Raw genomic sequence first — 14,835 nt, 5'->3', positions numbered from 1 at the left:
TCAGAGTGATGGGAGGCTATGTTACAGGACATACCAGATCAGAGTGATGAGAGGCTATGTTTACAGGACATACCAGATCAGAGTGATGGGAGGCTATGTTACAGGACATACCAGATCAGAGTGATGAGAGGCTATGTTACAGGACATACCAGATCAGAGTGATGGGAGGCTATGTTTACAGGACATACCTGATCAGAGTGATGGGAGGCTATGTTACAGGACATACCTGATCAGAGTGATGAGAGGCTATGTTTACAGGACATACCAGATCAGAGTGTTGGAAGCCTATGTTACAGGACATACCTGATCAGAGTGTTGGGAGGCTATGTTACAGGACATACCTGATCAGAGTGTTGGGAGGCTATTTTACAGGACATGTCGAATCATAATGAATACAGCAGAGCATCTATCTGTCACAGCTTTATCTTATCATGACTGACAATGACATATCTGATCGGACCTGATTCATCATGATCTTATCATAAATGACCATGATGTCTTGATATCATATATTTTCTGACATGACATATGACGACTGACATGTGTCTGTCTCGTGGCTTGGCTGTAAATGTTAATAAATACAGGTCAATATTACATGTCTGAAGATAAAAGGGACGTCCGCTGTGTTATGTTCAGTACCCATCAATATGTTATGTAGTGTATGAGTTGTGTACATCTGTATGTCTGTGTGTAGGTGTGTGTGTGTGTGTGTGTGTAGGTGTGTTGTGTACATCTGTATGTCTGTGTGTAGGTGTTTGACTTTTTTTTTTTTATCCATCATCACTAAAATATTTTTACTGAGCATGATGGTGTGATGTATTTGGCAGCTTGTAGGAGTTAGGAGAGCCTCAGCCTCCGGCTTGGTTTGGCTCTGCAGTTAAGTCCCAGTGCAAGACCAGCCAATAGAACGAGAGAGAGGGGAGAGGGGGCGGGGTCAAGTGCGAGAGGGAGGCAGACTCAGCGAATGAGAGAGAGAAAGAGAGAGAGGTCTTCAGAGCGCAGTATGCCCTTGCTTCCCTCTCTAGTACAGAACTGAAAGGAGACCGGGCAGAGGAACACAGGAACACAGTAATAGTAGAGCTGGAAAAGAAAGAAAGAGACTGAAAGAGTACGGCATAGAAAGGACAGGGAGAGAGAGAGAGAAAGGGGGTAATAGAAGGGGACAGGTGTGAAGAGATAGAGACAGACAGACAGACAGACTCAGAGAGACAGAGAGACAGACAGTCTCAGAGAGACAGAGAGACAGACAGACTCAGAGAGACAGAGATAGAGAGACAGACAGACTCAGAGAGACAGAGATAGAGAGACAGAGAGACAGACAGACTCAGAGAGACAGAGAGACAGACAGACTCAGAGAGACAGAGATAGAGAGAGAAAGTGCTCGATAGTGATCTGTGCAGCTTCTACTACTACTACTCTACCACCAGCAGGACCATGGAGACAGGCAGCCCCAGGAAGATCCAGTTCACCATGCCTCTCCTTGACTCACACCTGGACCCGGAGGCTGCTGAACAGGTGAGGAGGCAGTGGGGGTGATCATACAGGACCTTACAGTTAGCTTTCCTAGGTGTTACTCACAGGATCAATGAGGTACAGTTTTACCGGTGCTATCGCAGTCAGTCTTCAATCTGAACAGAAGGGGCAGGCTGGAAATGGGGCTAGGCTAGTGGGCAGTTATGGCACAGGACGACATGGTCTCTTAATAGTGTCCGTTCTGAGAGCATTTCGGTGGGTAGGGATCAATTAGTTATGACACGGGGAGGTTGTAGCCCTGACAGAGCAGAGTGTGAATCTCAATAGTTGGCGTGACTATTAAATTGGTTATTTGCATCGACTCCTCCTTCCATTTTATTAAATTATTATAATTTTGTCACGCTGCTGCTACTCACTGTTTATAATCTATGCATAGTCACTTTACCCCTACCTATATGTACATATTACCTCAATTACCTGTACCTGTACCTGTACCCCCGCACATTGTCTTTGTACCGGTACCCCTGTATATAGAGATGTTATTGTAATTTTATTGTCTTATTTTATACGTTTTTAAAATTTTAGTTAGTAAATATAATTTTTTCTCTTATTTTTCTTAAAGCTACATTTCTGGTAAACGGCTTGTAAGAAAGCATTCCGCTGTAAGGTCTACAACTGTTGTATTCGGCACAGGTGACAAATAACATATTATTTGATTTAAAGCTCAATGTTAAATTAAAATCTCCTTACCATCATATGTAAACCAACAAGACACCAATGTCGATGTACACAACACTCTCCTTGCCTTTCGTCCTGATCCGTCCAGCCGTTACCAAGAACCACTGGATTGTTTACAGGGCTGTCAGGGGTCATCAGACAATTTTTTTTACCCAAACCTACGTAACTCAAAATCTAGTCATCGCATATAAACAAGGATACAGCGTCCAAAAGGTGAACCTTAGACTTACAGAACCAGTCCATAGTTTGGACACACCTACTCATTCAAGGGGTTTTCTTTACTTTTTATTTTTGACTATTTTCTGCATTGTAGAATAATAGTGAAGACATCAAAACTATGAAATAACACATATGGAATCATGTAGTAACCAAAAAAAGTGTTAAGCAAATCAAAATATATTTTATATTTGAGATTCTTCAAAGTAGCCACCCTTTGCCTTGATGACTCTTGGCATTCTCTCAACCAGCTTCATGAGATATTCACCTGGAAATGCATTTCAATTAGCAAGTGTGCCTTGTTAAAAGTTCATTTGTGAAATTTCTTTCCGTCTTAATGCCAGTCAGTTGTGTTGTGACCAGGCAGGGGGAATACAGAATATAGCCCTATTTGGCAAAAGGCCAAGTCCATATTATGGTGAGAACAGCTGAAATAAACAAAGAGAAACATTACTATTAAGGTCAGTGAATGCAGAACATTTCAAGAACTTTCTTCAAGTGCGGTAGTAAAAACAATCAAGCGCTATGATGAAACTGGCTCTCATGAGGACCGCCACAGGAAAGGAATACCCAGAGTTACCTCTGCTGCAGAGGATAAGTTCATTAGAGTTACCAGCCTCAGAAATTGCAGAGTTCTAATAACAGACACATCTCAACATCAACTGTTCAGAGGAGACTGTGTGAATCAGGCCTTCATGGTGAAATTGCTGCAAAGGAACCACTTCTAAAGGACACCAAGAATAAGAAGTGACTTGCTTGGGCCAAGAAACATGAGCAATGGACATTAGACCGGAGGAAATCTGTCCTTTGGTCTGATGAGTCCAAGTTTAAGATTTTTGGTTCCAACCTCCATGTTTTTGTGAGATGCAGAGTAGATGAACGGATGATCTCCGCATGTTTAGTTCCCGCCGTGTAGCATGGAGGAGGAGGTGTGATGGTGCTTTGCTGGTGACACTGTCAGTGATTTATTTAGAATTCAAAGCACACTTAACCAGCATGGCTACCACAGCATTCTGCAGCGATACGCCAACCCATCTGGTTTGCGCTTAGTGGGACTATCATTTGTTTTTCAACAGGACAATGAACCTAACACACACCTCCAGGCTGTGTAAGGGCTGTTTGATCAAGAAGGATAGTGATGGAGTGCTGCATCAGATGACCTGGCCTCCACAATCACCCGACATCAACCCAATTGAGATGGTTTGGGGTGAGTTGGACAGCAGAGTGAAGGAAAAGCAGTCACCAAATTGCTCAGCATATGTGGGATCTCCTTCAAGACTGTTGGAAAAGCATTCCAGGTGAAGCTGGTTGAGACAATGCCTAGTGTGTTCAAAGCTGTCATCAAGGCAAAGGGTGGCTACTTTGATGAATCTCAAACTGAAAATACATTTTGATTTGTTTAACACTTTTTTTGTTACTACGTGTACATGATTCCGTATGTGTTATTTCATTGATTTTACAATGTAGAAAATAGGAGAAATAAAGAAAAACCCTTGAATGAGTAGGTGTGTCCAAATATTTGACTGGTACTGTATATATATAAAGATATACAATGAGGCTGTATGTATTTTTAGATGTAGGCCTATTTATTGTGCATGTGTATTATTGTATCGTCATCACCTTTATAGCAAAACTAAATACAAATACACACAACACATAACAGAGGTAATGAACTGTCCGTTGTTCAGCACAGCAATTGATAAAACAGGACCATGCTTGAAAAAACAAGTGGTTCAGAGCTTATGTCAATATTACACAGGTGAGCTGATATCATTCTGTCACAGCTTCCAATGTTGATAGGGGGTATTGCAATTAGTCATTCTGTGCCAGTTTAATTTAATTTCCATTGAAAGCTCTGTTAGTTACCATACGGAACACACTGTTGTTAGCTCCACCTAAGCTACTAATTGTCATATCAAGATATGGTATTGCTGCATGTGCTCCTAAGCATAGGGGTACTTATAATAGTAATCTTGTGCACATTTACCTGAATTCTATTATTATTTCTGCCAGTTTGTGTGCAATCAGGAAGCCCATTGTGGCTAGCTCATCCAATTCTATTAACAATTATGTCACCATTTATCCACCATGGACACTCCTGCTGTTGTCACATCTTGCATGGGGCTCGGACTGTTCCATATACATGTGCAAAGCCTGATGTTGAACATTTCTGGATGTATGGGTGCATGTTACTAGCCCAGACGTTACGGTCATCTCAGAGACCTGGCTGAATAATTTGATTATGGATAGGGACGTTGCCATTTTAGATGTGATGGACTTCTGTTATGGCATATTGCTCTCTTAGCATCTCTGTCCCAAAAATGTGTGAGCTGTTGGCTGTAAAAGTGGCCATAAGCTAGAATGTGCATTTATTTATTACTGAGGTCTACCGCCTCCCAGCCGCTTCGCGGAGGCTGTTGGTACTATTTCTGATGATTTAAAACCCTTTCTGGTATCTAAACTGGTTGTGTTAGGAGATGTAAATCTTGATTGGCTTACTGTATCCTGACTAACCGTCCCCATAAGTATTTGGCTACTGGTGATTTTGCAAATTATATCAGTAACCACTGGCCTATTGATTGTCTTAGTGATACCAAATTGAAAAACTCTGACCATCGTATAATTGTGAAGATAAAACAAATTCTTGCCCCAGGCGTTCCTTCATGATCGTTATTATTGAGAGCCTTTTTTCTACTAGACCCTGTTTTGAAACTCACATTTTTCTCATCCATTTGTTATCTCCTCTGGCTGAGCAACTCGGAGTCAAAAAACTAGACTAATCCATGGTACTCTCCTGTACTCTCAGACATCTTCTTCATAAGAAATCAATAAAATATTATGCTTAAACTCAAATGCAATAACTGATCAAAAAACAACATTATTTTTGAAAGATTGTTTTAAAAATGGTATAATCCTTGTAAATTATATCATAAATGGGACTAGTGGAGTTATGTCACACATGGAACTAACAGAAATATATGAAAATGTCTGCTCTAACCAAAATGGAGGAAAGTGGAAAGGGGTGAAGGTAAGGAACTCGTCTGTCGGCCCTGCATTAAAGACCAAAACTCATTAAAGAAAATTGTGATAAATAAAAAAGTATACCCTTTTCACTTAAGGACCAAAAAAACATTTGTGCGTTATAAGTCGTAAAATAGATGGGAAGAGATTTTTGATGTACCAATTCCATGGCACATGGTTCATGAACTGATACACAAAATGACGGATGATTCCAAACATAGAGTTTTTCTTTTTAAATTATTATACAAAATTCTTGCAACCAATAGAATATTATGTATATATGGGGATACAACCATCCACCCCAGATCTGCAAATCTTGATGCAAAGAGACAGAATCGTTAGATAATTTGTTTCGGTACTGTCCACATGTACAGTAGCATGTTTTTGGTAGCAGGTTCAGGTTTGGCTGAAGAATTGTAACATTTACTGTCCTCTGGGTGATTTGAAAAGTCAATCGATCAATAATATAATGCATTATAATATAATAGCAAAACAGTTGATCTTTGATTTACAATCTGTAGAAACTATAAGAATAGAAAAGTTCAGAACTTTTGTGAAACATCACAGCACAGTTGAAAAATATATGGCAAATAAAAATCAAAACTAGCTAAAGGGAGGGACTAAAAACAACAAGTTAACCAATGTAAAATATACGGTGTCCGTAAAATGTATATAGTATGTAAACGCTGGAAGTAGAAGCCTAAGTGTTGTTTTTCCACCCCTTTCAGGCTCCCTTGTCTTGCAAAAACTCCTATAATCATTTGTCAACAAACAGCTACATTATGATCTATCAGTAAACGGTGTTCTTAATATTAACCAATCCGGATTCAGACCTAAACATGGTACCACTATGGCTACCGTGCATGTTGTAAATAATATTGCAAATGCCTTAGATGATAGAATGAATTGTGCTTCCATGTTTGTAGACTTGTTTCATAATTATCTCAATGACAGAACTCAAGGTAGATGATGAAGGTAGATGATGTCAAAAAATATATACACATATTCATGTGTATGCAGATACAGCGTTGTATTCCACAGATACAGTGTTGTATTCCACAGATACAGTGTTGTATTCCACAGATACAGTGTTGTATTCCACAGATACAGTGTTGTATTCCACAGACACAGTGTTATATTCCATTGATAGTGTTGTATTCCACAGATACAGTGTTGTATTCCACAGATACAGTGTTTGTATTCCATTGCTCCATCAGTTGACCAAGCCTTTTCAAATTGGAAGACAGATTTTCTAGCACTGTAGAGGTCACTATTGACTCTAAAGTCAGTACTGAATGTAAATAAAACTAAATGCTCTTTCTAGGTCCAATAACCCAGATTTAAATGAGTTTGTAATGACAAGTTTGAACAGTACACAAATTGAGTTCCTTCCTTCCTACAAATATGTAGGAAGGAATGTTTTTGTTTTTAGTAGATTAACATCTTGAAGCTAGGGGGCACTATTTTTATATTTGGAAAAATAACGTCCTGAAGTAAACTGTCTATTTCTCAGGACCAGATGCTAGAATATGCATATAATTGACAGGATAGAAAACACTCTAAAGTTTCCAAAACTGTAAAAATATTGTCCGTGAGTATAACAGAACTGATATTGCAGGCGAAATCCTGAGAAAAATCCAATCAGGAAGTGACTCTTATTTTGAAATCCCTGCCTTTCTATGCATCCCTATTTTCCATTGAAAGGGATATCAACCAGATTCCTTTTTCTACGTCTTCCCTAAGGTGTCTACAGCCTTTAGACGTAGTTTCACGTCTTTATTTTGAAGAATGAGCGTAAACGAACACATTGCGTAAGTGGCCAGCTGATGGCTCTGAGTGATTCTTGCATAAAAGAGAGAGCTAGTCATTTTTCCTCCCGGTCCTACTGAAAAGCCAACTGTCCCGGTTGATATATTATCGAATAGATATTTGAAAAACACCTTGAGTATTGATTATAAACAACGTTTGCCATGTTTCTGTCGATATTATGGAGCTAATGTTGAATATTTTGGGGAGTTTTCGTGACTGCAATTTCTCAGCCAAACGTGAAGAACAAAAGGAGCTATTTCGCCTACAAAAATTATATTTTGGGAAAAAAGGAACATTGGCTATCTAACTGGGAGTCTCGTGAGTGAAAACATCCGAAGCTCATCAAAGGTAAACGATTTAATTTGATTGCTTTTCTGATTTCCGTGACCAAGTTACCTGCTGCTAGCTGGACAAAATGCTATGCTAGGCTATCGATAAACTTACACAAATGCTTGTCTAGCTTTGGCTGTAAAGTATATTTTGAAAATCTGAGATGACAGGGTGATTAACAAAAGGCTAAGCTGTGTCTCAATATATCTCACTTGTGATTTTCATGAATAGGAATATTTTCTATTAATATTTATGTCTGTTGCGTTATGCAAATTAGTGTCAGTCGATGATTACGCTCCCGGACTCGGGATGGGGAGTTACTAGAGGTTAATTAGGAGTGTTGGGATAGATTAATAATACTGTTATAAATCATTAAGGTTATGGTCATGGGGAGGGGACTCTTCATTTGTCTAATCGTCATTTGACATTTGACTTTTTGACAATTCTGGTTCACTGCCCTTCTACCCGTGATTTATTTGTATGTAACTTTATGTTAAGTGTGTGTGTGTGTGTGTATGTGTGTGTGTGTGTGTGTGTGTGTGTGTGTGTGTGTGTGTGTGTGTGTGTGTGTGTGTGTGTGTGTGTGTGTGTGTGTGTGTGTGAGGGTGCGCGAAGAGAGAGAGAGGTGTTGCTCAGGGATCACAGTGGGGTCAGCCTCTGGCTATATCTCAGCCTGATGTACTGAGTGTGGAGTCAGCCTCTGGCTATATCTCAGCCTGATGTACTGAGTGTTGAGTCAGCCTCTGGCTATATCTCAGCCTGATGTACTGAGAGTCAGGAGGAAGTGAACCATGAATCACACTGTCCTCTTGTTACGATATCAATAGAAACTAATTACTGAGGAGGAAGTGAACCATGAATCACACTGTCATCTTGTTACGATATCAATAGGCACTAATTACTGAGGAGGAAGTGAACCATGAATCACACTGTCATCTTGGTACGATATCAATAGGCACTAATTACTGAGGAGGAAGTGAACCATGAATCACACTGTCATCTTGTTACGATATCAATAGAAACTAATTACTGAGGAGGAAGTGAACCATGAATCACACTGTCATCTTGTTACGATATCAATAGGCACTAATTACTGAGGAGGAAGTGAACCATGAATCACACTGTCATCTTGTTACGATATCAATAGGCACTAATTACTGAGGAGGAAGTGAAACATGAATCACACTGTCATCTTGTTACGATATCAATAGGCACTAATTACTGAGGAGGAAGTGAAACATGAATCACACTGTCATCTTGTTATGATATCAATAGGCACTAATTACTGAGGAGGAAGTGAAACATCTGTTCGAACACTCTTTGGTGCTGTATGTGTGAGGTTGTGTGTTTGTGTGTGTGTGTGTACGCACATTCACGCGTGTGTGTGTGTGTGTTGTTTTGCCCATGCATACGTTGGTAGGCTGCTTTACTGTCCTACAGTTACCTCTACTGGAATGATATAAGTTGTGGAAATCTCCTTCTCCCTCTGTTAGAGTCAGACAGCCTTGAGCACTGATCATGTAGCTCTCAGCCGCCCTGCAGAGAGAGACTTGGCTGGGTGCCACTCAGAGATGACACTCTTATAAATCCTGAGATGCTGAGAGCTGCATGGCTTGGCTGACATGGTGTAGTCAACCACAGAGCCTATCAGAGCAGAGCTGGCTGACTGGCATCGCAGAGCCTATCAGAGCAGAGTGTGGTCATCACGGAGCCTATCAGAGCTGACTGATTGACGTGGTGTGGTCATCACAGAGCCTATCAGAGCTGACTGACGTGGTGTGGGCATCACAGAGCCTATCAGAGCTGACTGACGTGGTGTGGGCATCACAGAGCCTATCAGAGCTGACTGACGTGGTGTGGGCATCACAGATCCTATCAGAGCTGACTGACGTGGTGTGGTCCTCACGGAGCCTATCAGAGCAGAGTGTGGGCATCACAGAGCCTATCAGAATAGAGCTGGCTGACTGACGTGGTGTGGGCATCATAGATCCTATCAGAGCTGACTGACGTGGTGTGGGCATCATAGATCCTATCAGAGCTGACTGATGTGGTGTGGGCATCATAGATCCTATCAGAGCTGACCGACGTGGTTTGGGCATCATAGATCCTATCAGAGCTGACTGACGTGGTGTGGGCATCATAGATCCTATCAGAGCTGACCGACGTGGTTTGGGCATCACAGTATTTCAGTGTGGGGCTGACTGACGTGCTGTGGGCATCACTGAGCCTATCAGAATAGAGCTGGCTGACTGAAGTGGTGTGGGCATCATAGAGCTTATCAGAGCTGACTGACGTGCTGTGGGCATCACAGAGCCTATCAGAATAGAGCTGGCTGACTGAAGTGGTGTGGGCATCATAGATCCTATCAGAGCTGACTGACATGGTTTGGGCATCACAGTATTTCAGTGTGGGGCTGACTGACGTGGTGTGGGCATCATAGAGCTTATCAGAGCTGACTGACGTGGTGTGGTCATCACGGAGCCTATCAGAGCAGAGTGTGATCATCACGGAGCCTATCAGAGCAGAGTGTGGGCATCACAGAGCCTATCAGAATATAGCTGGCTGACTGACGTGGTGTGGGCATCATAGAGCTTATCAGAGCTGACTGACGTGGTGTGGGCATCATAGATCCTATCAGAGCTGACCGACGTGGTTTGGGCATCACAGATCCTATCAGAACTGACTGACGTGGTGTGGGCATCACAGATCCTATCAGAGCTGACTGACATGGTGTTGGCATCACAGATCCTATCAGAGCTGACTGACATGGTGTTGGCATCACAGATCCTATCAGAGCTGACTGACGTGGTGTGGTCATCACGGAGCCTATCAGAGCAGAGTGTGGGCATCATAGATCCTATCAGAGCAGACCGATGTGGTTTGGGCTTCACAGTTTTTCAGTGTGGGGCTGACTGATGTGGTGTGGACATCATAGAGCTTATCAGAGCTGACTGACGTGGTGTGGGCATCATAGATCCTATCAGAGCTGACTGATGTGGTGTGGGCATCACAGATCCTATCAGAGATGACTGATGTGGTGTGGGCATCATAGATCCTATCAGAGCTGACTGATGTGGTGTGGACATCATAGAGCTTATCAGAGCTGACTGACGTGGTGTGGGCATCATAGATCCTATCAGAGCTGACTGATGTGGTGTGGGCATCACAGATCCTATCAGAGATGACTGATGTGGTGTGGGCATCATAGATCCTATCAGAGCTGACTGATGTGGTGTGGGCATCATAGATCCTATCAGAGCTGACTGACGTGATGTGGGCGTCATAGATCCTATCAGAGCTGACCGACGTGGTGTGGGCGTCATAGATCCTATCAGAGCTGACCGACGTGGTGTGGGCATCACAGATCCTATCAGAGCTGACTGACGTGGTGTGGGCGTCATAGATCCTATCAGAGCTGACTGACATGGTGTGGGCGTCATAGATCCTATCAGAGCTGACTGACATGGTGTGGGCGTCATAGATCCTATCAGAGCTGACTGATGTGGTGTGGGCGTCATAGATCCTATCAGAGCTGACTGATGTGGTGTGGGCGTCATAGATCCTATCAGAGCTGACTGATGTGGTGTGGGCATCATAGATCCTATCAGAGCTGACTGATGTGGTGTGGGCGTGGTGTGGGCATCATAGATCCTATCAGAGCTGACTGATGTGGTGTGGTGTGGTCATCACGGAGCCTATCAGAGCAGAGTGTGATCATCACGGAGCCTATCAGAGCAGAGTGTGGGCATCACAGAGCCTATCAGAATAGAGCTGGCTGATGTGGTGTGGGCATCATAGATCCTATCAGAGCTGACTGATGTGGTGTGGGCGTCATAGATCCTATCAGAGCTGACTGATGTGGTGTGGGCATCATAGATCCTATCAGAGCTGACTGATGTGGTGTGGGCGTCATAGATCCTATCAGAGCTGACTGACGTGGTGTGGGCGTCATAGATACTATCAGAGCTGACTGATGTGGTGTGGGCATCACAGTATTTCAGTGTGGGGCTGATAACAAGAGGCCAGCTGATATGCTTCAGCGTTTCCTTGTTTGGGTGTTTAAGTATTTTCTAGTGTTTCATTGTTAAAGTTTTTCAGTGTCTCACTATTCCAGTGTGAGGTAGCAATGGAATTACTTTGTTTCAGTGTCAGTTTCGGTGTTTCAATGCTTAGGTGTTTCAGTGCTTAGGTGATTTAAGTGGTTTGTGTTTCAACATTTCTGTGTTGTAATGTTTCAGTGTTTCACAGTGTTAGTTAAATGCTTTTTTTGTTGTGTAGCAGTGTAGCCAACTACTGGAACGACCCACTGGACACACACCGGTTGAATCAACATTGTTTCCACATCATTTCAATGAAATTACGTTGAACCAATGTGGATGAGACGTTGAATTGACGTCTGTGCCCAGTGGGTACAGACTACTTTATTTGCAAAAATAAAATACGGTTGAAATAGGTAAGAATGTATTTTATTTATTGGCATCAGACCAGCCTAATTCTGCCGTGAAACTGAGTTTGGGGGTTTAATAGGCTAAATTACACTGTTAACATCTGACCCCAAAGTTCTGTTCTTGTGATTTGTATTATTTTTCACAAAGTAGTTTCCATGTTCAAGTAATATGTAGCTTGATAAACTCTATTTTCAGTAACTTCCTCAACACTGGTGTTTCAGTATTTTCAGGGATTTGTCATAGAACAGATGGCATCACAGTGTCTCAGTGTGCCTGTGTTGGTATCACAGGCCTTCCTCCATGCCTCAGTACTCCTTGTTGTGCCTGGACACCTCATAGTGTGTAGATCAGGCTCTGGAGAGAAGCAGCATTCAAACTATCTCTCTGGGGGAAGGAGTACTGGGGGATGTAGTCCTGGCTATTGGAGTCCTAGGGGATGGTCCTCTGGGTTGGAGTCCTGGGGGTTGGAGTCCTGGGGGATGGAGTCCTGGGGGATGGAGTCCCGGGGATGGAGTCCTGGGTGATGGAGTCCTTGGGTGGTAGAGTCCTAGAGGATGGTCCTGGAGGATGGTCCTGGGGGTTGGAGTCCTGGGGGATGGAGTCCTGGGTGATGGAGTCCTTGAGGACTCCAATCCCCCGTCCTAGGGGATGGTCCTGGGGGTTGGAGTCCTGGGGGATGGTCCTGGAGGTTGGATTCCTGGGGCTGGAGTCCTGGGTGATGGAGTCCTTGAGGATGCGGTCCTGGGGGTTGGAGTCCTGGGGCTGGAGTCCTGGGTGATGGAGTCCTGGAGGATGGTCCTGGGGGCTGGAGTCCTGGGAGATGGTCCTGGGGGTTGGATTCCTGGGGCTGGACTCCTGGGTGATGGAGTCCTTGAGGAATGCGGTCCTGGTGGATGGAGTCCTGGGGGTTGGAGTCCTGGGGTTGGAGTCGTGGAGGATGGTCCTGGGGGTTGGGTTCCTGGGGCTGGAGTCCTGGGGCTGGAGTCCTGGGGCTGGAGTTCTGGGGTTGGAGTCCTGGGTGGCAGAGTCCTGGAGGATCCGGTCCGGGGGATGCAGTGGATCCCCCACTCAGGAAGTACACTCATCCATGTACAGATATGAATGCTTTACGCTTGTTTTAGGTACCACAGTGTGCCAAGGCAGTTGCATTCTGTACTTCATTTTGTAGATACAACTCAAATATTATAATATGCTGCTGACTAACAACTGTAATCAGTTTCAAGGAACTAAGCATTTGGTACTTCTACATGTTTCAAAACAAACGCTGAGTTCCTTGTATGACATCATAATGTAGTTCTAATTTCTACTTCCCTAATCTCTTTCCCCACAGTGTTAGAATGACAGTGTATCAATTTCTACTTCCCTAATTTCTTTCCCCACAGTGTTAGAATGACAGTGTATCAATTTCTGAGACATTCCCTTTCTCTTGAATTTGAGCAACCTCAATCCTTTCGATAAGAGCTTCTTTGTGCATAATAAAACCCTTCTGTCCCTAGTTAGTTAACATGAGGAATCATGGCATTTCAAGGTCATGTAACTCCATGATGTACTTGAGTAGGTTTGATTTAACATCTTGTATAAGCTGATGTCTAGACATATATTTGTCCTTCACTGGGTCAACACTGTTAATTCCTAGTGCTTCTGAGATGACATTTCTGAGAGGCAGTACAGAGATAATGTTTTGGCTGTCACACCCCTCATCTGTCCTAGATTTAAAAAAGGTTCTGAAAGCACATCTGTTTGAATACATGCCTGAGATGACTGTAACTGAAATAAGCCCAAGCTCTGGGCCAGTTCTATTCTTAGCTACTGTAATACTGAGAGAAGTCAGCACTGTATTTCATAATCACCTTATTACTTTTAGACTAAAATGGATATATCTATATCTCCTATGACTGAAATTGCATTACAACTGCACTTCCTGGTGCCCAGCACATTATGATTCTTGTTCATTCCAGGATACATATAGTAGTTAATATAGTAGTTTCATGTTTTTTTCCCTATCTGTACAGATAGGAATAAAGGTAAACAACAGTAGTGATAGTGGAGTATCTGCCAGTAGCTGTATAGCCTTGTCCTCTCCTTAAGTTTGAGCTAGGCATCCTGCTAGTGGGACAACTGGAGGGCGCGCAATTCAAATAAATAATCATAACAATTATGGAAATTAAACATTTAGGTTCATACAAGTATCTTATATCGGTTAAAAGCTTAAAGTCTTGTTAATATAACTGCACTGTCCAATTTACAGTAGCCATTACAGCCAAAGCATGCCATGCCAAAGCATGCCATTAAAAATTCACAAATAGCGATTAAATATGAACTTACCTTTTGAAAATCTTCCTCTGATTTGTCATCCATAGTGTTCCAGCTATAACATGTTTTGTCGTTTTGTTATATAAAATCCTTTATATCCCAAAAAGTCTGTTTTGTTGGCGCCATCGATTTGAGTAATCCACTCGTTCAACGGGCAGAGAATGTAATCCGAAAATCTAGCGCTTAACTTTGTTTCAACAAGTCAAAATAAATTTCTATTTACTCCTCAGATACCCTAAAATGTAATCAAACTATAGTATTTCTTACGGAAAGAAGTATGTTCAAAAGGAAACCGATTTTAGCAGGTGCGTCATGTCTTCATTTCGCACCCAAACACGAATTTCCAAGACTTTGTCTCTGCGCTTAAACTCATATTTCTCATTCGTTTTGGAAGTTACAAGCCTGAAACCTTGAACATAGACTGACGCCCTGTGTAAGCCATAGGAATAGCATCCTGGGAGCTAGAATTCAGAATGCTCCTATACTT

At 42.5% G+C, this 14,835-nt stretch overlaps 1 protein-coding gene across 2 annotated transcripts in view; it reads left to right on the top strand.

Moving 5' to 3' along the window:
* Positions 1-972: 972 nt before the first annotated feature.
* LOC109891455 (protein phosphatase 1 regulatory subunit 1A) overlaps positions 973-14,835 on the top strand; it is a 67,678-nt gene continuing 53,815 nt past the window's right edge. Inside the window, exon 1 of one of the 2 annotated variants that reach the window (XM_020484011.2) lies at positions 973-1,515. In XM_020484011.2, coding sequence (XP_020339600.1) covers positions 1,435-1,515 — 81 coding nt within the window. In that variant the 5' untranslated portion in view covers positions 973-1,434. The remainder of the gene's footprint in view (positions 1,516-14,835) is intronic. The other variant, XM_020484012.2, reaches the window with a different exon arrangement.

This window comes from Oncorhynchus kisutch, linkage group LG5, assembly GCF_002021735.2.
Source record: "Oncorhynchus kisutch isolate 150728-3 linkage group LG5, Okis_V2, whole genome shotgun sequence".
Classification (NCBI taxonomy): domain Eukaryota; kingdom Metazoa; phylum Chordata; class Actinopteri; order Salmoniformes; family Salmonidae; genus Oncorhynchus; species Oncorhynchus kisutch.
This window is presented reverse-complemented; position numbering and strand designations above follow the sequence as displayed.